The 21,551-nt window shown below is 41.2% G+C and overlaps 1 protein-coding gene and 1 long non-coding RNA gene across 2 annotated transcripts in view; one reads left to right on the forward strand and one right to left on the reverse strand.

Annotated features, from left to right (window-relative positions):
* sorcs3a (sortilin related VPS10 domain containing receptor 3a) overlaps positions 1-18,678 on the forward strand; it is a 222,662-nt gene extending 203,984 nt beyond the window's left edge. The window contains exons 20-27 of the mRNA XM_019879676.1: positions 2,221-2,354; positions 2,804-2,927; positions 3,796-3,908; positions 9,076-9,207; positions 9,298-9,397; positions 15,697-15,802; positions 16,343-16,503; positions 17,855-18,678. Coding sequence (XP_019735235.1) covers positions 2,221-2,354; positions 2,804-2,927; positions 3,796-3,908; positions 9,076-9,207; positions 9,298-9,397; positions 15,697-15,802; positions 16,343-16,503; positions 17,855-17,913 — 929 coding nt within the window. The 3' untranslated portion in view covers positions 17,914-18,678. The remainder of the gene's footprint in view (positions 1-2,220; positions 2,355-2,803; positions 2,928-3,795; positions 3,909-9,075; positions 9,208-9,297; positions 9,398-15,696; positions 15,803-16,342; positions 16,504-17,854) is intronic.
* Positions 1,689-21,551, reverse strand: part of LOC109521700 (uncharacterized) — a 23,357-nt gene continuing 3,494 nt past the window's right edge. The window contains exons 2-3 of the long non-coding RNA XR_002169411.1: positions 19,620-19,625; positions 1,689-1,744 (exon numbers count right to left, since the gene is read on the reverse strand). This is a non-coding gene — a long non-coding RNA (uncharacterized LOC109521700). The remainder of the gene's footprint in view (positions 1,745-19,619; positions 19,626-21,551) is intronic.

Below are 21,551 nucleotides of genomic sequence, written 5' to 3' on the forward strand. Positions count from 1 at the left end.
GAGGGAAGCCATCTTACTTTGCTATAGTTACTGACACCTTCTGTTTTTACTTAAAAACACTGCTATGTGTGCGTGTTTTACGCGAGGATCTCAGAATCTCTTTTCCATCAGTTTACCATTTTGAATGTCCTAATAGCAGGGATAGAGAGATAAGACAGTTAAATAATTCTGCTGCAGGTCATGATGGAATTACTGCATGTCTTGTGAAAGTAGTTAAGGAATTAATTCCGATACCCTTATCACACATTTTTTTCATTATCCATAGAAGCAGACTTAAGAGACTGGAAAAGGTCTGTAAGTCAGGCGATTTTCTTTTTTTTTTTTTTTTTTTTTTTTAAAAAGAAAACACTGCTATGTGTGCGTGTTTCACGCGAGGATCTCAGAATCTCTTTTCCATCAGTTGACCATTTTGAATGTCCTAATAGCAGGGATAGAGAGATAAGAGAGTTAAATAATTCTGCTGCAGGTCATGATGGAATTACTGCATGTCTTGTTAAAGTAGTTAAGGAATTAATTCTGATACCCTTATCACACATTTTTTTCATTATCCATAGAAGCAGACTTAGAGACTGGAAAAGGTCTGTAAGTCAGGCGATTTTTATTTTTTTTTTTTTAAACAAATCCCATCCCATTTCAGTTCTTCCACACGTTTTGAAAATGTTCGAAAAACTCCTATAAAATGCATTTCTAAACACTTAAACATACATCAGATACTGTACGAACACCAGTATGGATTCCACAAAAGTCATCCCGCTCATGCCTCTGACAACATATTCACAAGATTCATACTGCTTGAGAGAAGAAAGAGTTTGCAGGTGGTATTTTTTGTGATTGTCCTGAAGTCTTGAAGTCCAAGATGGCGCCCGAGTAGGCAGCCGTCGGCAAGTGCTCTTGTGAGCCTTGCTTTTTTTGTTGTTTTTCTGTTTGTTTTGTCACTTTGTGTTTGTTGTTACGTCGTGTGGACTTGATGTGGACTGTTTTCAGCATTTTTTGGCCACGACATTCATCAAGGAGGAGACTCGGTGCTTGGTGGTTTTGCCTTCTCGGCAGCATGGGTATGCCAGCACTGTTTTTGATTGGGAGGAATGTCGGCGCCATTTGACTGTCGTTGCTGGACAGCTCCGGGGGCGCTTGTGTCTTGCGCCTGTAATGGGCAGCATTTTCACAGCCCCGCTTTGTTCAGCGGAGAGATCGGTGCTGTTGAACCTAACTTTGCCGCTGTGAATTGGGAATTTCTCCATTGCGAGACTAATAAAGGTTTTCTTATCTTAAGTGGCTTTGTCATTATGTACATAATAGCAATGTGTCAGTATAAATGGTATCAAGTCTGTGAGGCATATTAGGCTCAAAATGAGCACATGGTATCGTACCTATTCAGATCAATGATCGTTTACTTGAACAAGTTCTTGCCATTTAGTACTGTCTCTCAAACATGCTATTTTTGGTCCAGTATACAGTATCCCATATCTGTGGAATCCAGTCATAATGGCGGTGAAAAAAGGAAGCGCATTAACATCAACACACACCATTAGCCCCCACGCCCTCCCCATGCTCCAGCGAGAGTTAGTATGGAGAAACATAAAAATGTTTCACTTTCAACATTTTTTTTTTTTGTTACAATGATTTTGGAATTTTGGAATGTGCTGGACATTTTCAGTCATTTCAAGTCATGACAATTACTTTTTACTCCTATTTTCCTTTTTGTAAGTGTATATTTGTCAAATCATATTATAAACCTGACAGTCTTCAAATAAACATCCAACATTTTGGAAAGAAACCAGAGTTCCCGGAGAAAATCCACGCAGGTCCGGTGACAACATGCAAACTCCACACAGGGAGGCCAGAGCTGGAATCGAACTCCACACCGCTGCACTGTGAGGCCAACGTGCTAACCACTGGGTCACCGGGCCGCCTAGTCATAGTGCAAAGTATTTTAATTTTCTCAGAGTATTTTTTTTTCCCAAATACATAAATTGTTCCACCTTCCATCATTCACAAAACCAAGAAACTTGGAACACCTGAACATTACACCAAAATTATGGTCGGTTTTCTTTTTGAAGCACTGAGCGGACAAACTTCTTTTTTTTTTTTTTTTTTGTGTGTTCAATTTGCAATTAAACGTACTGTATATACTAAAACCTCTTTTTTTTAATCCTCAAAATTAGCTTCAGACCATCTAGTTTATATTTAATTTACTCCCTTGAACTCTTCTTGTCGTAGGTCCTGTGGAGCATATCCAGCTTCTCTCTCCCTTTGTCGTCATAAGAAACAAGGAAGTTAACATCTCAGCAGTTGTCCTGCCCACTCACCCACGCACAGTTACCTATTTCTGGTGGCTTGGTAACAACACAGAGGTAACTCTTTGCAAGCTTTATTTTATGTATTTATTTATTTTTTTTAGTAAAACCATCCACAGGGGTTGTGGAGACAGTGGCTGTTAAAGGTCTGCATGCCTCTGTTCAAATGCCAGGTTATAGCGAAATAAAAAATGAGACCAAGATGTTTCCTTTTTACACCCCGCCCTGCCACACACACAAACATACGCACGCACGCACTGCTTCCATGTGTGTGTCGCAAAGCCCCTTGTCAGGTGCCAAGCAATAACAAAACCTCCATCATTTGTTAGCTTGAGGTTTTTGATAGACACTCAGCAGAGCAAAAACATAAACACGCAGTGAAGACTCCACGGAACCTATACCTGAGGATAAGTTCCACGGGGGGGACAATACAAAACCTAAAACATGTGATATGTACAATATACTAACAGTGATGCATTGATTGAGATCTCTGTATTTGTGTGCAGCCAATGGTCACATTGGATGGCAGTGTCTCATACACATTTCCCAATGAGGGAATGTATTCTCTCACAGTTCAAGTAGCTGCAGCCAACCTCATATTCCAGGATACCAAAACCATAGCGGTTAGAGGTAAGTCAATTCTTTTCCCCTTAAACCGAGGGCAACTTTGCCAAAAAACGCCTATGGAAAGGTGCACCCAAAGTAAATTTGTAGCTGTTCTTGAACCATTTGGAGTATCAGCATAGTTTTGGTCTATTTTTGAAATATTCAAAATTTTATCATTATCAGTATTTCTCCCATACAGACCAAAAATTTTATCATTATCAGTATTTCTCCCATACAGTAAGAATCTGTTTAAGTGCTCCTGTCACTGAACTATGAATGTTCGAAAACAGAAAAAAAAAAAGGTGAATCTTATGTTCGTCGAATTTCTTTTCACAAAATCTGCCTTGAAAATTGATTTAGAATGTTGATTAGGACTTGAAAACACAACAGGATCAAAGCTTAAGGTCTCCCCAAGTTCTGGTTCAAATTCGACAATTATAACATGTAGGATACCATGCAAATCTCCAGAAACTCAGCTTTTAAAAGATGTATAACACATCTTGTACTCAGCTGACGACGTACATCAGCGATTTGTTTTGACAGATGACGGAGGGCCCTTCGGTGGGCCCTCCTAACTTTAAGGGTTTAAAACAATGAAAAGCATTTACACTGACAACCACAACATATTATTGGATGTCTTTATCTGGAATTAAGCGATCTAATGACAGGTATCTGTGAACAAGGAAGATTTATTATCAGCAGACAGTACTGCTTTAATGTTGACTAGCTTTAATCTGTGTGCATTTGGCCCAAAAGTAGTGCCTGCGATATGAAAAACCCTCAGACAGAATGTCAACCAAATGATCGGTGGCAGGACTCGACTTTGAAAAATGAGCATCGCCTTTATATTCAAGCGAATTAAAAGCCGTTCTCTCCTGTCTCTCCTTGACAGACTTCTTCAAATCTCTTCTTTTGTCATTCTCGCCAAATCTGGATGAGTTCAACCCTGATTTATCCGAGTGGAGGCAGGATGTGGGGAGAGTAGTTAAGAAGGCTGTTCTCCAAGTGAGTTATTTTCATTTGCTCAATGATGCCCTCTTCCTTTTCCTTCCACCTCTCCTGTCGCACTGTCTTTTGATTCTTCCTTTTCTATCTTCGTATTGGCTAGATGACTCCTTGTCTAGCTTTTTCTCGATTATTTCCTATATCCCTATTAACTGTGCTGTCCAATACTCTGAAGTCATTGGTGTGGCAAGAGAAGACCCTCAGGCCACCTTGTGATTCATCATTAGACAGGTGTGAAGACGTCTCTGCTTCCCATCTCCCTCAGGAAATTGACTCATGAGCTCTAATTCATTAATTTTAAAAGTCACACACAGTGATCTGCTAACTTCTGAGCATGGGAGCTTAGAAAGGACCTATTTATGTTCTACTGTGTGTGCGTGCGGGTGTGGTTGCGTGCGGGTGTGTGCGCACACGTTCCCGACTGAAATGTCGATGTGTGAGAAGTCACGATATTTTGAACAGCAACTTCTGACTAGAAACAATTTGCAACTGTGTCAATTGCAAGGGAATAAGGCTCACCTGAATCTTACAACAATTAGCCTGTTACGGTAGAAGTGACATCGATGAATACTGTGGACGAGTGTTTTTTACGACCAAAATAAAAATACAGTAGCATAGTAGGCCAAAGTGTTCATCAAAAACAAGACATGCACAGTTTGAATATTAACACTGTGTCATACTTCAAACTGTCATTATAATCTGACAGTAGTACATGAATAAACAGATCTGTGAGAAAACTCAGTCCTCTCTGGCCACGGCCTGTGCCTCAAATTTTATTTACAATTAACAATCCTCCAAATGACTCGCCCTGGAATGAGCCAGCCAAAGTCTGATCATTCGCGACTCGTATTAGCCACCTTGGAGCTGCCAGAACTCGTGTGAATTGCTGCACACATTGACCATCGACACTTTTACGCGCATCACAGTATTATGCTTTCATTGTGGAGAGACATTGTCACTCAGCATCAAGGCCTCTTTCCCTCGATCAGTGATATGAGACTTTTGAGAGGATTGACTAGATGACGATTGGAATGCGCGAACACTAAACAATGCAGTGTCTGCGATTGTTGTGTTCTCAAACTAATTGCAACCATCTGCCATCTAATTTTGCTCATTTTCAACCTGTCCGAGACCCAGCCAGAGAAATGTTGTTAGTAAAGTACATTAATATCACCGTAAAGAAGGCATGTATGACCCTGACCCAATCTGGAAAGGCTAGACTGATGATTTCCTCCAAGTTTGCTAGACTGATGATTTCCTCCAAGCTTGTGGTGTCGTCGCGGTCTGAAAGCTCATCATTCAGGGAGGAGCTCTGGGAGATGGTGCATAAGCCGCGGTCATTAAAACTGCTTTCGTCGGCCAAAATACAAAAAGCATTGGAATAATCAGATATAAAGAAATAAATTGATTGCCTACTTTGCCTATAATCTAATAATTGACCTCCAGCCTCTCTTCCCCGACTGGGTGGTGGAACACCTGACGTAACTCGGCAACAAACTCAGGAAAGGAAGACTGGACCATGGGTCCTAATTTTGTTTGGGTCTATGGGATCCATGGTCGGGTTATTCTGACACGATCCGTAAACAGACCCCACAAACGTAGACTCAAACAAAATAAGATTTACTTAGAGAAAAACAAAGGACCGACAAATTATATACACAAAGCGCTGGCAACACAGAACAAGGAAAAGCCCAAAAACAAAAAAATAAAAAAAAAAACCTTGCAAATGGCAAGGTAATCTTGAATCCTGAAAAATACACAAAACAAAATGGCAAAAGTCCATCTCCACAAAACTTAATCATCCAGTAATAACAAGAAATCCAAATTACTTACAACACAATAATCTATCAAAGCAAGAGCGACTATAAACATGAATGTGGCGCCTAGAAAATATCTTTTGAGCAAATGTCAAGCAAGGTCAATAATCCGTCGAGAGACATGGGTTCATCAAGATGAACCAATTGGCAGCAGGTGTGCACGCTGGAAGAGAAGCCTTCCACTGCCACCTGCTGGAGAAACACAAGAACAGGATCATGACAGACCCCCGAACAGTTAAAATTAACCTCGGGGTGGCTTGACAATGATTACAAGACATGGGTGATCACTGAGCATTTCGTGTCTTTTTTTTTTTTGATCAGATATTTCTTTTCCGCACCCTCAACCACGTGTCAAATAAAACTTTTCAATTTCTTTATGTGAGGAGAAGATGAAAATTCAGAGTGCAAACGCATCTCAGGTTGGAACTTTTATACGTGCTGCATACATTTGCTGTTCACTGAGAGGGCCAGAGCGGTCCACAATTGCTCACACGCACATCTTACAAAGACCATTAGTCATCGGTTCATCGACAACACCGACAGCTCTGCATATCGACAGGAAATGAAGTGGCTGGTGCTCTGGAGCAGCCAACACAACCTGGAACTGAGCACCCTTACAACTCTACAGACGGTTATGACCTCAGGAAACATCCTATGCCACAGCTGCCCAACACTCAACTCAACTCAACTGAATTTACAGAGCACTTTATAACAACCACCGCTGCATACAAAGTGCTGTACATGGAGCAAATATCATATATACAACAATAAAGCAATAAATCAGGAACAAAGATGGTAGAAGGCACCAAACAGTAAAACTAAGATCAAATCTGAGTCATGCTGAGTCAAAAGCCAAAGAATACAAATGGGTTTTGAGATGAGTTTTAAAGATGGGCAGCGAGGGAGCTTGCCGGATGTTCAGTGGGAGGTCATTCCAAAGAGAGGGACCAGCAACGGAAAAGGCTCGATCCCCTCTGAACCTCTGCTTTGTTCTTGGTACCTCAAATAATGTCTGGTCCGCAGACCTGAGGCACCGGGCAGGTGTGTAGGGGCGGATTAGCTCAGAGAGGCAAGGTGGAGCGAGGCCATTTAAAGATTTGAAAACAAATAATAGGATCTTAAAAATAACTCCTAAACGTATAGGGAGCCGGTGAAGGGATGCCACAGTAGGACTTATGTGCTCCCTATTGCGAGTACCAGTCAAGAGGCGAGCAGCAGCATTCTGGACCAACTGGAGACGCTTAATGGAGGATTGGCTGATTCAAAGTAAAGTGCATTACATTCATCCAGCCGGGTTGTGACGAAGGCATGAATTACTGTTTCAAAGTGCTTATGAACACGGTGTCAACCATCGATACTATCCTGTTCCTGGGGATTTCAGTCTTTCAGGACCTGATGTTGGAGGCCAACATCAACTCCATCCTCAAACAGGCCCAGCAGAGAATATTCTTGGTTCAGGTGCTACGGAAACCCGGCCTGTCACAGGAGCAGTTGGGGAAGTTCTACACAGCAGTCGCTGAAACAGTTCTGTGTTCATCCATCACAGTCTGTCTTGGTGTTGCTTCAAAGAAGGACAAAACCCAACTGCAACGGGCAGTTAGTGTTGCAGAGAGGATCATCAGTACCTACCGTACCCTCTCTTGAGAACTTGCACACCACAAGAATCAAGCCAAATCCAGGCAAAATTCTCTTGGACACACCCCACTTTGGAGACCATTGTTTCCAGTTAGTTCTTTCTGTTAGGGCGCTGTCGAACAATGAAAAGCAATCAGACATCCAGACTGACACAACTTTTTGCCCCCAAAATTCCAAACAGTGGGAGTAAATTTTTCATCCATTTGTGCTTTTTACAACCTGTAAATGTGCTCTTTTTCTGTAGTATGTTCATTGTAATATCTAAGCATGAGTGCACCTGTCTCACCATCAAATTCTTATGTCGGTCAATTTTTCTCATATTCAAACTGAGCGCACGAAGCGGCTCATCTTGCCTAGTGAGCTGCTGGCTCCGCATTTGGAGCGCGTTACACAATGGGCCTGAGTCTGCTGGATCCATATTTTGGCCAGTTCGTTCTGTCATGAACAATGCAAAGAAAAGGGCACCTTCTGATCATAACCTGAATGGATAGATTTTCGAGGTGCAGCCGAGGCATTGACGATGACGATGCTGATGCTTTGTGATGCTGACTCTGTATCAGTCTGACATGGTGAAGAAGGAAATGATCCAAAACACAAAACTCTCCATTTACCCTAACCTGTTTGTCATGAGCTGTGGGTTTTAACCGAAAGAACAAGATCCCGGATACGAGTGGCCGAAATGATTTTGGTCCGTGGGGTTTCCAGAGTTTCTCGTAGAGATAGTGTGAGAAACTGTTAATCCGGGTCAAGCCACTGCTCCAGCGCATCAAAAGGAACCAGACGAGGTGGCTTAGGCATTTGGTTAAGATGAATCCTGGACACCTACCTGGGACGGCGTCCCCGACATGTACCAAGCGGGGGGACCCCCCGGGGAAGACCCAGGACCAGCAATAGAGACTGAGTCTCCTACCCAGCAATTACTCTAAAAGGGATTGTGTGTATACACGAAATGTGTGCGCACAATTACAGCATTTCTGCACGTTCATTTGTGAATGAGGTCAAATGCCTATGCACAACTTTTGGCCTTTTTGACAGTAAGTCATCTTTTTGCTTACACATCGCCAATTTGTACAGCTAGTCGAGTTGACTGTGACATCTTGGAAGAAAAAAAAAACAAATCCAGCAATCACAGGTAATGTTTTTTTTTTTGTTGTTGTTTTTTTCCCCATCGGTTGACCCGGTCTTCCCCTCCACTTCATTTATCATTTTAGAGTAATGCCCTCTCCTATCGTCCGTCCAATTTCTTGGTTGAGAGGCTAATTTCTGTTTTGCACAATTGATGTACCTTTGTCGTTGCTGCAATGTCTGCCCTTGTTAGAGAAAAAAAAACAAAAAAAACAACAATAACTCACCAAAGACTCAGGATTGTTCACCACTGAAACGTAATCTTACATTGTTATGATGAGTTCAGTTTATAAAATGATTGGAATAGGAGGGAATATATGATGAGGATAAAAGCAACAACAGTGAGCATTTGAGCATTTCTTTTGTGTCTATTTATTATATGAGTACATGATCCATCCATATGGATGGTGAGAAATGCATCGCTGCTCTTATATGTTCATTTCAAAGGTATTACATTTGGATTTGTCAAACATTTCAAGAAAAGACAGGAAATGATGAGTTCTATGCACGACACAGTTGCTTCATAAAATGTATCTTCCTTTCTCGAGACTGGTTTGCAGTCTGCATTACTTATTCTTGCTTTGATATAGGTGGCCGAGTTCCCAGAAGAACAGCTTTTGGTCGCTGTGTTCCCCGGAGTTCCAACTGCCGCTGAGCTTTTCCTCTTACCACACAAGAACCAGTCACATGACAAGAAAAAGAGTGAGGAGGAACTTGACCAAGTATGAGTGCTAATTATTTCATAATAAGTTGATCAAATGAGATCAAACCATGTTGTTCTGATTTCAAACCCTGCTGCGTTTTCGAAACAGATTTCGAACATCATTGTCAGTGCACTGAACCAGAATCTGGTGGAGTTTGAGCTGAAGCCTGGCGTGAGGGTGATCGTATATAACACACAGCTAACATTGGGTAAGAGATTTCTTGTTTCTTTTTTGTTGTTGTTTTTGATTCATCTCATTTTCACCATCTTAATTTCTTTCTTTTTGTTTCCCTTCTGTTATTATCAGACCATTAGGTAATCAGCAATGTGAATACTGTGTCGCTGATTACGAGATAAGATGATTAAGCTCTGGAGAGCAAACGCAGAGTTCAGAGTTTTAAAAAGTCAATGTTTCTTATTTCCAAATATTTAAGTCAAAATACTTTTTTTATGGTGTGCTGCACTTTATATACATTTTAACTCTGCCCAACTGGAGCCTGACTAACAAACATATGATGCCTTCTCCAGGACTGATCATCTGCTTTAATCATACTATTCGGGCAGGTCCGTCCATCAAAACGTGACCGCGAATAAAGAACGGAATTCGTCAGGCCTGCAACTGCACCGCATTATTCATAGGAACCAAGAATAACGGAACACACGACGACAAAGTGTGCATGTGAAGCATGTTGGCTAACATCTGCGCAAATAAACATCTGCCTGTAATGCCTTCTTTCAAATAGGTGATTTGGACATCTGGCAATTGAGTAAATAAATGCCGTCGGCTCGTGAAGGCGAGCCGTGGATAGCGCTGATGCTGAACCTTTGGGTTAAACGAGAATCACCTGAGAGGAATCTCATGCTTTGGATGTGTCAGTTTGATTCTCAACTAAATGTCCCCCAAGTGCCTAAATTGTTCAAATATTGATACGTGAGCATTCTAAATTCAGTTTTAATCAGAAATTGATGGCATGAAAGTACAAGAGTATTTGTCGCAGCTATTTGGTAATATTAATCATTTCATGCACCCTGTAACCTGATAACATGATCAGCTGTCCACTGTTGTAACAGCTGTCCCTGAAAGGTAATATAAATACGATGAAAATCATTTAATTCCAAATACTCTGGGAGAATGAATCTTTTAAAGCAATGTGCCATTCTATTGTTTTATGATCTTCGAGCAAATATGCTGATTCATTTTATAGACATGCATAAACAGTTTCTTAATGTTTTATTCTTCAGTTCGACTTAATTCGAGACTTTATTGTGATTAGTTGCCTAAATCGGAGGCTTCATTTTCATTAAGTGCCTTTATATTAGACTTTATTGTACATCATGAAAACTGACTGCGTTGAAAAAAGAAAACAAAATGAACTGCAATTTAAGTTGAAACAAACATTTTTATTCACACACAACATTCACTTTGCCTGACTCGTTTCCTTGGATCCCAACCCTTTGACGAATGAACATATAAAAGAACATTGCACCCATAGAGAATGTCCAATGTTACCCCCCCCGCCCACACACACACACACACACACACACACACACACACACACACACACACACACACACACACACACACACACTCCATTTTACAGTATTCACAAACACACACACAAAATACACAGGCAATGAGGTGTACGCAAAGGACCGTTTTAGAGCAGAAAAACTAACTTGTTGGACCTTACCTGGCAAAAGTAGTGGACGGCCGAGCCATCCGTTCTTAGGCAAGTCTACAGGCCGGACGGATCTCCAAGATTATCCAAGACCTCATCTATGATTTTACTTATGGAGTCTCTCGTTAAGGGGAGGGGGTAGCTGTGGATGCCGTGCCGGCACGGGCAGATTGAAGACAGCTCTTGTCATCTTCACCACTGAAATCCTCGGTCAGAGAATGCCACAAGAGTTTAGAGTCAAGAACACATTCTCTGCCGGTGTTCATGGAAGAACTCAAGTTCAAGAGCTTTTCCGTCTGCTTCACATCGCGGGATAAATGGAACTCGGTGGTGGGGAGAAGCAGTCTGTTGGGCACAGTGTGACAGAACCATGGCGACGTAAGCCACGTCAACCAGCGACAGGATTTTCCTTCTGTCTGCGTTGCTTATCCAGCAAGACATCAGAGGTGGCCGTCTTCGTTGACGTCCAGCATGCGTGCTCCATGAAGAACCCCCGGCCACTCTTCTTGAGCACTGCACGGTGGGCAGGGCGGCAGCAGCGTTGGTGTCGGAGTCAGAGAAAACAGTGTTGAAACACAAAATTACCAAACACAAAACCACACCAGACATTGTGCTGAAACAACACTGATATTAATTCAATTAACCCTTTCATGCACCAATAATGAGAACCTGTAACCTGATAACAGGATAAGCTGGCCACTGTAGTAACCGCTGTCTCTGGAAGGGTTAACTTCTCTTTCACATCCAAATGACCTCACGCTTTCAACACATGCAGATGCGGCATTAATCAGCTCAGTCTCTGCCTGGGGGAGGGCTGACCGGTAGGCGCCTGCTGCGTAGATGAATGCTTCTGCTGGATCCTCTGGGCCTTGCACTCGGTCCGAAAAAATGTAACCGGACAACTTTTACAGCATCAGAGCAGATGACTAAAATTTTATTGAAAAACGTGTGTAACAAACTGCATAAACCAACAAAGAGGAAAAACAGAGCAGATTCCCCGACATATGCGTTGAAGCGGCTTGGGACTGCTGCTGTCACGGGTAACACAGCAGGCAGAACACTTTGGTGCTAGAAGTGCACCGCTTCTGAAGGATGAAACCTGCATAGGCGTGCACTATGGAGTCCCAGACCGCTTTCCAGCTACTCTTTGCCGGGCACCAAAGCAGATCAGCTGCAACCCATTTTATTCTGAAAGATCCACCGGAAACCTTTGCCTTTATAGTTCCCCAACTGCAGTGTGCCAAGGAGCTCAGTCTTGTTGGTTGCATCTCCATCCCAGCACCGCATCACGTTCATGGCTCATCCTTGTACGCCTGGCCTCTGCGGATGCGTCCTGAAGCAGACAAATGAGTGGCCCCTTGCGGAAACCGACATGGACCCTCTCAGAAGAGAACATTTTCCCAGAAATAAAATGCTCTTCACTTCCAAGCATATTTTACACTGTCACATTTAAACTTGAAATGAACACACACCATCCATCCAACATCCATCCATTTTCTGATCCGCTTATACTCAGAAGGGTGGAGAGGCATGCTGTCTTCGGGCAGGAGGCGCGGGGCACCCTGACCTGGTTGCCTGCCAATCGCAGGGCGCACATAGATGAACCATCCGCACTCACACTCAAGGGACAATTTGGAGTGTTCCATGAACCTGCCACGCATGTTTTTGGAATGTGGGAGGAAACCGGAATACCCGGAGAAAACCCACACAGGCACAGGGAGAACGCGCAAACTCCACATATGGAAGGCTGGAGCCGGAATCGAACCCTGCACCTGCGCACTGTCAGGCCAACATGCTCACCAGTCGATCACCGGGTCAATCCATTCATGTTTCACAAAATATTATTGGCCCTTCATGCAAAATCAAATACAATTTCTATTTTTAAACTTAGTAATTTTGTACACTTGCAGTCTGCAGTCTCTCTCCTGATTTCCCTTCACTGGCAGTCCTTTCACCCCCCTGGCCCCTTGAAAAGATGAGGAAGCTCTGTCAAACCTCCTCCCCATTCATTCATGTGTAACATACCTGTATATACATTTATATATTGAAGTAAATCCAATTTCTTCATAAGTCCCAAAGGATACCATCATTTTAGCATACTATTTTCATTTCAATGTCCAGTACTACCTAACGAAATCGGCACACACACGGATCAAGATTTGGATTCAAATTGTCTTGTAGTTGGTACGTTCACGTCTGTCGATTTGGTGACCACCATTTGACAAGGAATCACATCGTTCAGCGAGTGGCAGAGATACCCCTTGCAAAGTCTTTACTTTTAGGGATGCGGAAAACACTTCCTGTCATCCCCCGTGTATGACGCCATTGATAAAAGCTCCCTTTTTTTTTGTTAGATTTACGTTTTTTTTTTATTTTATTTTTTTTTAACAATACCGGCACAGCTTTGAAGTCTTTGCTAAAAAAAAGTAATAAAAATCATCATTGATTATGTCGAAGGTGAGGAAAAATCTTTCTTTACTTGTTAGTTTTTGTACTGACATATCCGTGTGAAAATGTTGACCTAACATTTGCAAATAGAGACATGATTTTGATCTGGTAATCACTGATTGTTTATATATATGAGGTCTTATTAAAGGTAAATAATTAGGGGCTATCTCTGCATTTTGAAGTTTCCAGTGATCTGATGATTGATGATTTCTATCAACATCAATGCATGGTCTCCTATGACATTTTTTGCTCATGATTCTCCCATTGTTGATTGGTCAGCCCCTGTGTTTTGTGAATATACAATGGTTTCATCACTTTGTATGTCTGTGGCTGTTTCCGAGAATGGCATTATTTGATCACTTTGGGCAATAATCAATCGTCATGTTTACAAGGCGACTTTTCGGTCATTCTGATTGAAATCATTTTGACTTAAAAGATCTCCGGTCATCTGTTTACATGTGACGTGAGCTATTCCGTTCTGTGGTTTACATGCTCCACTCCGTGAATGAAATCACTTGTGTCACAGCCACGTGACAGACACGTTCATTTGTCTATTTAGCACAGTAGTTATACAGTGAAACTCCTCTAGAACGAAACCTACATGGGCGAAAATACCCCCTTATGTGAAAAAATCTTCATGCATTAACACAATTCCCATTCTCCTGCCCCCCATACGACGAAAACCCCCCTGTTGCGTTTTACGAAATCATTTTCTCTGCTCCAGACTCGCGAAGCCATTCACTACAACGAAGTCTTATCCAACAGCGACCTCTACTGCTTCGTTCGAAAAAAGGCAACAGCAACCACCACACTGGTTTACATAGTGAACGATGTTTATTTCGGTCACAGCTGCGAGTTTCCTATACTCAACATACTCATAACCGCTCTTCCATTGGCTCACCGAGCATCATCCTGGCCTCCGATTGGCCAAGAGGGACCTCACTGTCTATGTGTGTAGATACTGAAGCTAGATCCGTAGCATCCGATTAGCTTTGTTCAATAAAGATTATGAAAAAAAAAAAAAAAATCCGATTAGCTGCTCAGAGTAAATTGCTTACGGCTCGACGGACATTCAAATAAACGAATGTTTCCTCGAATGCTTTACTTGTTATCATGCTAAAAACAGCCACGGGACGCTTCGTAGTCCTCGATGGCCATAGTTAGCTCTCGAAGGCTAAAAACCTTACGCTAACTGGAGCACTTCTCTCTCATTAGCGCTCCAGTTAGCGTAAGGTTTTTAGCCTTCGAGAGCTAACTATGGCCATCGAGGACTACGAAGCGCCCCGTGGCTGGCTTAAAAGTTCATTGCATGTCAGGAAGTATTTGTTATTGTTAGATTCAGACGAGGATGGACGTTGCATTGCTAAAATGGCTACAAAACGGACCTTTTGATGTCAAGCAGCTAAGACAAGAAGAGCTCTGATGCTGGAAGAGAGGGTAAAAGTGATCAAAATGAAAGACGGAGGAAGCAAAATAAAAGACATGATCCAAGAAATTGATGTACCGGTAAGTGAAAGTGAATGCTGATTGTAAATTTCTTTTCCTTTTTTTTCTTTCTACACTGACAATATGAAGTGTCAAATAAGTGTGTGTTCATACTTATGCACTATTGGAATAAAAATAGAGTACACATACGTTTGGGTGTGTGTGTACACATATGTGTGTGGGTGTGTGTGTGCTTACATCTGAGATCAAATTTGCTACAGTGAAAAACCCCCTGTTGTCAAAAATTTCTTGCTGCAAACATGATTTCGTTGTAGAGGAGTTTCACTGTAATCGTATTAACACTTTTGTCAAAGTAATATCTTGATTAAAAAAAAACAAAAAAAAAAAACGAGTACGTCGAAACAAGTTCTCCCGTCGCAGAGGAGCTCAAGTTAACGCTGACATTTTAAAGTGCGTAAACGATGATGTCACTATGCATTGACATCAAGACAGAGCATGCGCAGACCGGATGAAGCTTTGCTTGTCTGATTCTGAAGCTCGTTCGGTGGGGCAAAAAGAATATACCACACCAACTGTTCATGGCGCCTGAGAGACAAAAAGTTACAGTGACCTAAACGTTTTTATTTCAAGTGCAAATCCGATTTCCTGAGGATCAATCGAAAGCTGCACGTTTATTTGACTCAGGAAGTGCGAATGTTGGAGAGGACGACCGCGTCAGTCTTACAACTTTTGGCAGCAGCAGATGATTGGTCTAAACAGGGTTAGGATTTTTGCATCAACCTTATCGTAATTTTCCTGAATGTAGTTTTTCTACAGGATTCATTCACCTCCCATTCATTTTTAACTGTAGATTTGTATAGTTTAAGAATACATAAAAAGACGATACTGTCGATGTGGTAAGGGAGCAATTGTAAAATGACTCCGTGTTCCTACAGCACCCTTGGTGGACTCCAACCCTCGACATAGGAGCTCTGCTATGCTCATGCTCTTATCAGTGGTTTTCCTTGGCCTTGCCGTGTTTCTCATCTACAAATTCAAGAGGTACTAACCTTGTGTGATTACTTTCCCCTTCTTCACAACAGAATTACGAACAAAGCTCGAATGTGTATGTTATAATCCTGTATAACCCGTTATTGATGGTCCCACAGGAGCACGGTCTAGGCTCGTCATTCGCGGTCAAGTCTGGAAACGAGATTTTTACATATCCCTTTAGGCCACAGGCAGCATCATTCCAGTATGTTGAGAATATCATCAGTAATACGATGCAGTGTGTATCATGTAGTCCAAGTGCCTCATTTGAGCTTTAAGATATTCATGCGTTATCTCTCTGTGAAAAAAAAAAATGTTATTATGAACGAATATGGAATGCCTCCTACTCGTCTAAAGAGAAGTATTTCTCAAGTTGAAAATATCTAAAATTGTGACCTGGAATTGATGTTGGACTTGATGTGGAAGGGGAAGGTTTGCTGGTGTTTTTTATTTGTTTTTTTTTTTCTTTCTTGTTTTTTTTTTTCCTAACTCTTCATGTGCCAGACTTTAGGCCCACTGAAATTCGCATGTCTCCTCTTGGCAAACTTTTAGAAAAATACCTTGGCTAAACATATACGCAGAGGTGAACCAGGAGAAGGAGCAAGAGATGATTAGCTCTGTGGGCCAAGGTGACAACATGCCAAAAATAACACTGAATGAGTTCTCCTCATCCAAAGAACTCATGGAGAAACAACTGGATTCAAGAGTCAAAAGTAAGTGATCAACCACCAAAATGGATCACAAACATTCAGTTTCAGTTGATTGAGCTCAACCCCCATTTCACCCAGAAGGTCAAAAAGTGGCTTTGAAGCAAACGGAGTTGAGAGTTGTAAAAACAAACGACAGACCGTATGTTAAAATGAAACCAGAGTACCGTATTTTCTGCACTATAAGGCGCACCATCAATGAATGGCCTATTTTAAAACTGTTCATATATAGGGCGCGCTGCATTATAAGGAGCAAAGAATAGAACAAAATTCCTGAAGACAATTAATTCAACAAATAGGCACACAAACCTCGTAGACCCAAATCTACAAGGGGCGAAATATCCTTAGAAGTCTTACTTGTCTCCTTCTTCCTTCGTTCAGTCAGTAGTTAGCTCTGCTTTCGGTGTTCATTTCGTAATGGCTGCGCAGAGCTCACAAAGTAGTTGTCTGTTTGAGTGTGTGTTGGCGAATACACGTCAGTTAGTGTCGGGCAGAATCCTTTTAGGTTACAATTGGTTCCTGCTAATAACCACTAGATGGCATAGGAACACTAACATGGAAACAACTCAATGAGGAATATAAAGAGATAGTAACTCCATACAAAAGGTGCATCGGATTAGGGTGCACTGTCAATTTTTGAGAAAATCGAATGCTTTTAGGTGCACCTTATAGTGCGGATAATATGGTGCAGTATATTCTTAGCCTGACATTTCCCACAAACATGCAAAAGAAAGTACAGACTATTTAAATTCTCAGTTTTGGCTGACATTGTAGTTACTCAAAATAGCCAAGTCTTCCAACTATACATACGGTACATGCATGCAGTGGACGACATACTGGAAGTGACAGTGGTAGTCAGTCATCAATTATTAACAATAAAATTCCACAATAAACTGGATTTATCAATCCCAACATCTTTTTCTTGCTCTTATAATTATTTTCATTTTTACATAGTTGAACTGTTATTTAGTTCCAATGTATCTTTACAAGGTGCATTTTATCTGACGCCATCTTGATCAAAAAAATCTGTGGATATAATCTGCGTCATGAATATTATATTAAAGTTGTTATGTTTTTTTTTTTTCATTGAAAAGCATCCCCACTTTGGTAAAACAGTTTTTTGGGGTTGTTCTAATACATTTGGAACCACATCCAGTTTTGGTAATCTAAATTTGTGTCTTGTTGCATGTGCATTTTGGATAACCTCAGACGTCATAGATGATCACATATTCAACTTGTCACTCTTCAATCAATTTGTGCCTACCATGGTTTACCAATGTTTGATACAAGTGTGCGTGCGTGTGTGTGTGTGTGTGTGTGTATATATAGATATTTCTGTATCCTCTTGTCTTCTCAGGGGGAGTCGCAAATGCCCGCGAGAGCACAAGGGAGATTCCAAACTGTACTAGTGTGTAGAGTGTGTCCTTTACAGCAAACAAGCGTCAAGTGGTGTCTCTTTCAGTTTTGTAATTTCTCGACACAACTGCTGTGAATAGTTTTCTAAGAGACCTCATTTTTACAGCCGCGCATGGAAGTCACGTTCAACATCCACGCAACAAATCAATGTATTCAGTGAAATGAGTTTATTGTCTGAAGACCAAACATCGAATCAGTTTTGTGCCTGTGTCAGCTTGGTAACACGTTTGTAAAGTTGGCTAAATACTTTGCTTCGGAAATGATCTCTTGCTTATGTATGAACCACAATGTCTAAATATTTAACTAAACAGAGTATTACTAATGCATACACGATCAACTGTCTTGTATTTACCATGTAGCTTTTTAAAGGCCCATAGTGTGTCATAGCAAACGATCAGACAAATGGTGTGCTTTTGAAAGTCTGTGAAAAATTAAAATGCCAGCTTTGTTTTAATAAGGTCATTGACCAGTGCCTGTTGCAAATGATTACATCTATGTAAATATAATTAATGACTGTAAATAGTTGTTTTTCAGTCAATCAACACCCGCCTCCCAAAAAAAAACATAAAAAAAAAAAAACCCACATTGACTTAGTTTGAGAGTATTGCTCTTCTTGACAAATCTTGAGAGAAATGTATATCTCTTTCTACACATTTTCATACCCTGAATTTTCTGGGAATTAAATGTACATTTGCAAAATTGCCATGTTCAACGTTAATACTTTCATTTTGTATTGTGTATAAAATGTATACTGAGATAAATATGCATTATTGCTTTTTTGCCTCTGTCGGTAAATGAACAGTTGGACTCGGTATCGGAGCACATGCTAATCCAAATCCGTTGTTATGGTTACCAGTCGTCAAAGTATTCAGCCACTGATGAGGACCATTCCATGTGTTATAGTTAGACAGTAACACAGTCATTTTAGAACGTTTTGTAAGAATACATAATTATTGTTTTCTTGGACACAGTCATTTGAGAACGTTTTGTAAGAATACATAATTATTGTTTTCTGTCAAAGCTTCAGGCAAATTTCTCAAAAGCAAGCATCTTATTAATTACCGGTACATCAATGATACAGTATGTACTGTTTCCCAGCAAGAGGCAGTCTCAAATTCTGCACGTCAGAGCGCTAGACCAACTATGTAAAAGTTTCTTCTTCATGCGTTTAGAGTGTGGGGTGAGACAAAACAGCATTCAAGACAAGTGTAGGATTGTTTTAGTATGTTCTGAAATAATAATAAATGATTTATGTAACCCAGGAGTCTTCTCTGAAAAGAAAAAGTGAAATTCATAATGCTGAATTAGTGGCAAGTTTGGACAGTGAATGTAAATAAATTATTTTTAATGTAAGACGAAGTTTTTTTCTTTGCTAATCCATGACATCATTTGAGGAGCAATTTCTTTTTTTGCAGGTTAATCGCGGTGACCTCAAACAAGGGTTTAATTAAACAATAAAAGTATGACAATATAATGGAGGAGTTGTAGGGATGAAGCTATTTAGTTATTTTTGTAGTTGAGTATCTTACGAAAATAAATACATCAAGTAATCAAATATTCAAATAAAATATATATTTTATTTGATAAAAGAGCTATAATAAATACAAAAGAGGAAATTTTAAATCTCACCAATTAGTTCCCGTTTAAAAAAAATATAAAATCTGTAATTCTTATGTATTAAATTTACATTGTGCATAGCAGCAAACTATTTTCTTGTGTAAAAACATTTTCCCTGGAGTGATTTCAAACACAAATGCACACTTCAGTTAAAATTTCGCATTTCTTACATCAGCAACACAAGGCATTCATTTAAAATAAAACAATTTTAAAAAACAGGTGTGAACAGCCTGAATGCGACTTCACTTGAGTAGCGAGCATTTTTGTTAGCGACTTGCTGTATTACAGTTGGTTCATGTCTGTGCATTTATGATCTTAAACCAGCTGACGAGTAATAAGACAAATATTCTTAATAGGCTACAACTTGAAATTTTGGAAGTATTCAAACTAAAATAAAGACATTTTAGAGGAAACAAATATTGCCTTCATTTGACTTCACCAAAGCCATTCAAAATATCGTCACTTGGAAAATTTTATACCCTCAGCACGATCTATGATTCCATTACAGTCGCAGACATATATTGTACATGTCATATTGGTAATAAACAAGCCACAAACGAACCAATTGTCGGAGCTTGCAGTGCTCAGACTGCCCGACTTATTTTTCATTGTTGTTCATGACGGTCTCTGTCATAAAATCATCCTGTGTCTTCTTTAACCGGGTGAGTGGCCTCTGACATTGAGCAGACCGCCGCCCTTCATGGCGGGCTGCGGCCAAGAGCACAACAGTTTCCAGGCAGCAGGGAAACAGTTTGTGGGCATTCAGGACCACGGGACTCAGGTGCAGGTTCCGCGGCGGAGCTTGGGTCCGTAGGAACAACGAGCGCATAGTGCGTGGTCTCTGCGAATTCCGATGTCGGGAGCGCCTGCCTGATATTTTGGGCAGTTAAATGAGCTGGAGCGTGCTGGTCAGTGAAAGACAGGCGTTTTGCTCCATCACGCTACGAGTCAATATCTAGGTACAAATTGTGGGGGCATGTCGGACATGTCTCACTATGTAGGAAAAAAAGTATAATTCTGACACGTCAGACCTTATGTGTCTTGAGCGTGAGGTGTCGTAGAGAAACAGATCAGCACAACAAGTCTAATGTTCTTTTAGTAAGGTACTCTAACAAATATGCAAGGTCGTCCTGGGCATCGTGAATTCTGGGACAATGTGTTGATTTTCCTGAAATCTAATTCCTGGACGGTTGAACCGCGTGATGCCTCCGTTGCCAATTGACTTTCATCGTGTGGTGATCACTGAAGAACATCACACGCACACACACACACACACACACACGCACACACACACACACACACACACACACACACACACACACACACACACCACCCGTCGACGATTTAGGACAGGGCTCGGGAACCTATGGCTCGCGAGCCAGCTGTGACTCTTTTGATGATTGCATCTGGCTCGCAGATAAAACAAAACATTCTTGCTTGTTTAATCCATGCATCGATTTTTTACTGCTCACGTACTGTTCAGGGCTGCAGTTGGCGGCAGGAGCTATTTTAATTTGATGAAACTGGCCAACGTAGGCCGTTGCTGGGGAAACAGGTAAATGCCCCCTTTTGAATCAGCCCACTCGGTCATTAGCTCAAAGCTAATCCTTCAACGAATAAAATGGTGAAAAGAAAAAAAGATGACGACTATGGTACACTTCAGGACGAATGGACTGAAGGATTCGCCTTTGTGGAGAGAAAAGGTTCTGCGGTGTGTCTAATTTGCAATGACAAAATACCATCTATGAAACAGTCGCATGGAAAGCAGCACTTTGACACGCACCATGTTACGTTCGCATCAAAATACGCTGCGGGCGACATTAGCCCTGTTCACACGGCACACATTTGGTCCGACGCTGCACCGAAATATTTTGTTGCGATATATTTTACACCGGAGCAAATTTTGTGGAGCGGTCACACGTGCAAAGCCGCTGAGCGTGACAACTCCGGCGCAGCGTCGAAGCAGCTCCACTTGCGGTCACACGTGCAATTTCTGCTCCGGACCAAAACGACAGGAATGC

Source organism: Hippocampus comes, unplaced genomic scaffold, assembly GCF_001891065.2.
Source record: "Hippocampus comes isolate QL1 unplaced genomic scaffold, H_comes_QL1_v1.1 scaffold158, whole genome shotgun sequence".
NCBI lineage: Eukaryota > Metazoa > Chordata > Actinopteri > Syngnathiformes > Syngnathidae > Hippocampus > Hippocampus comes.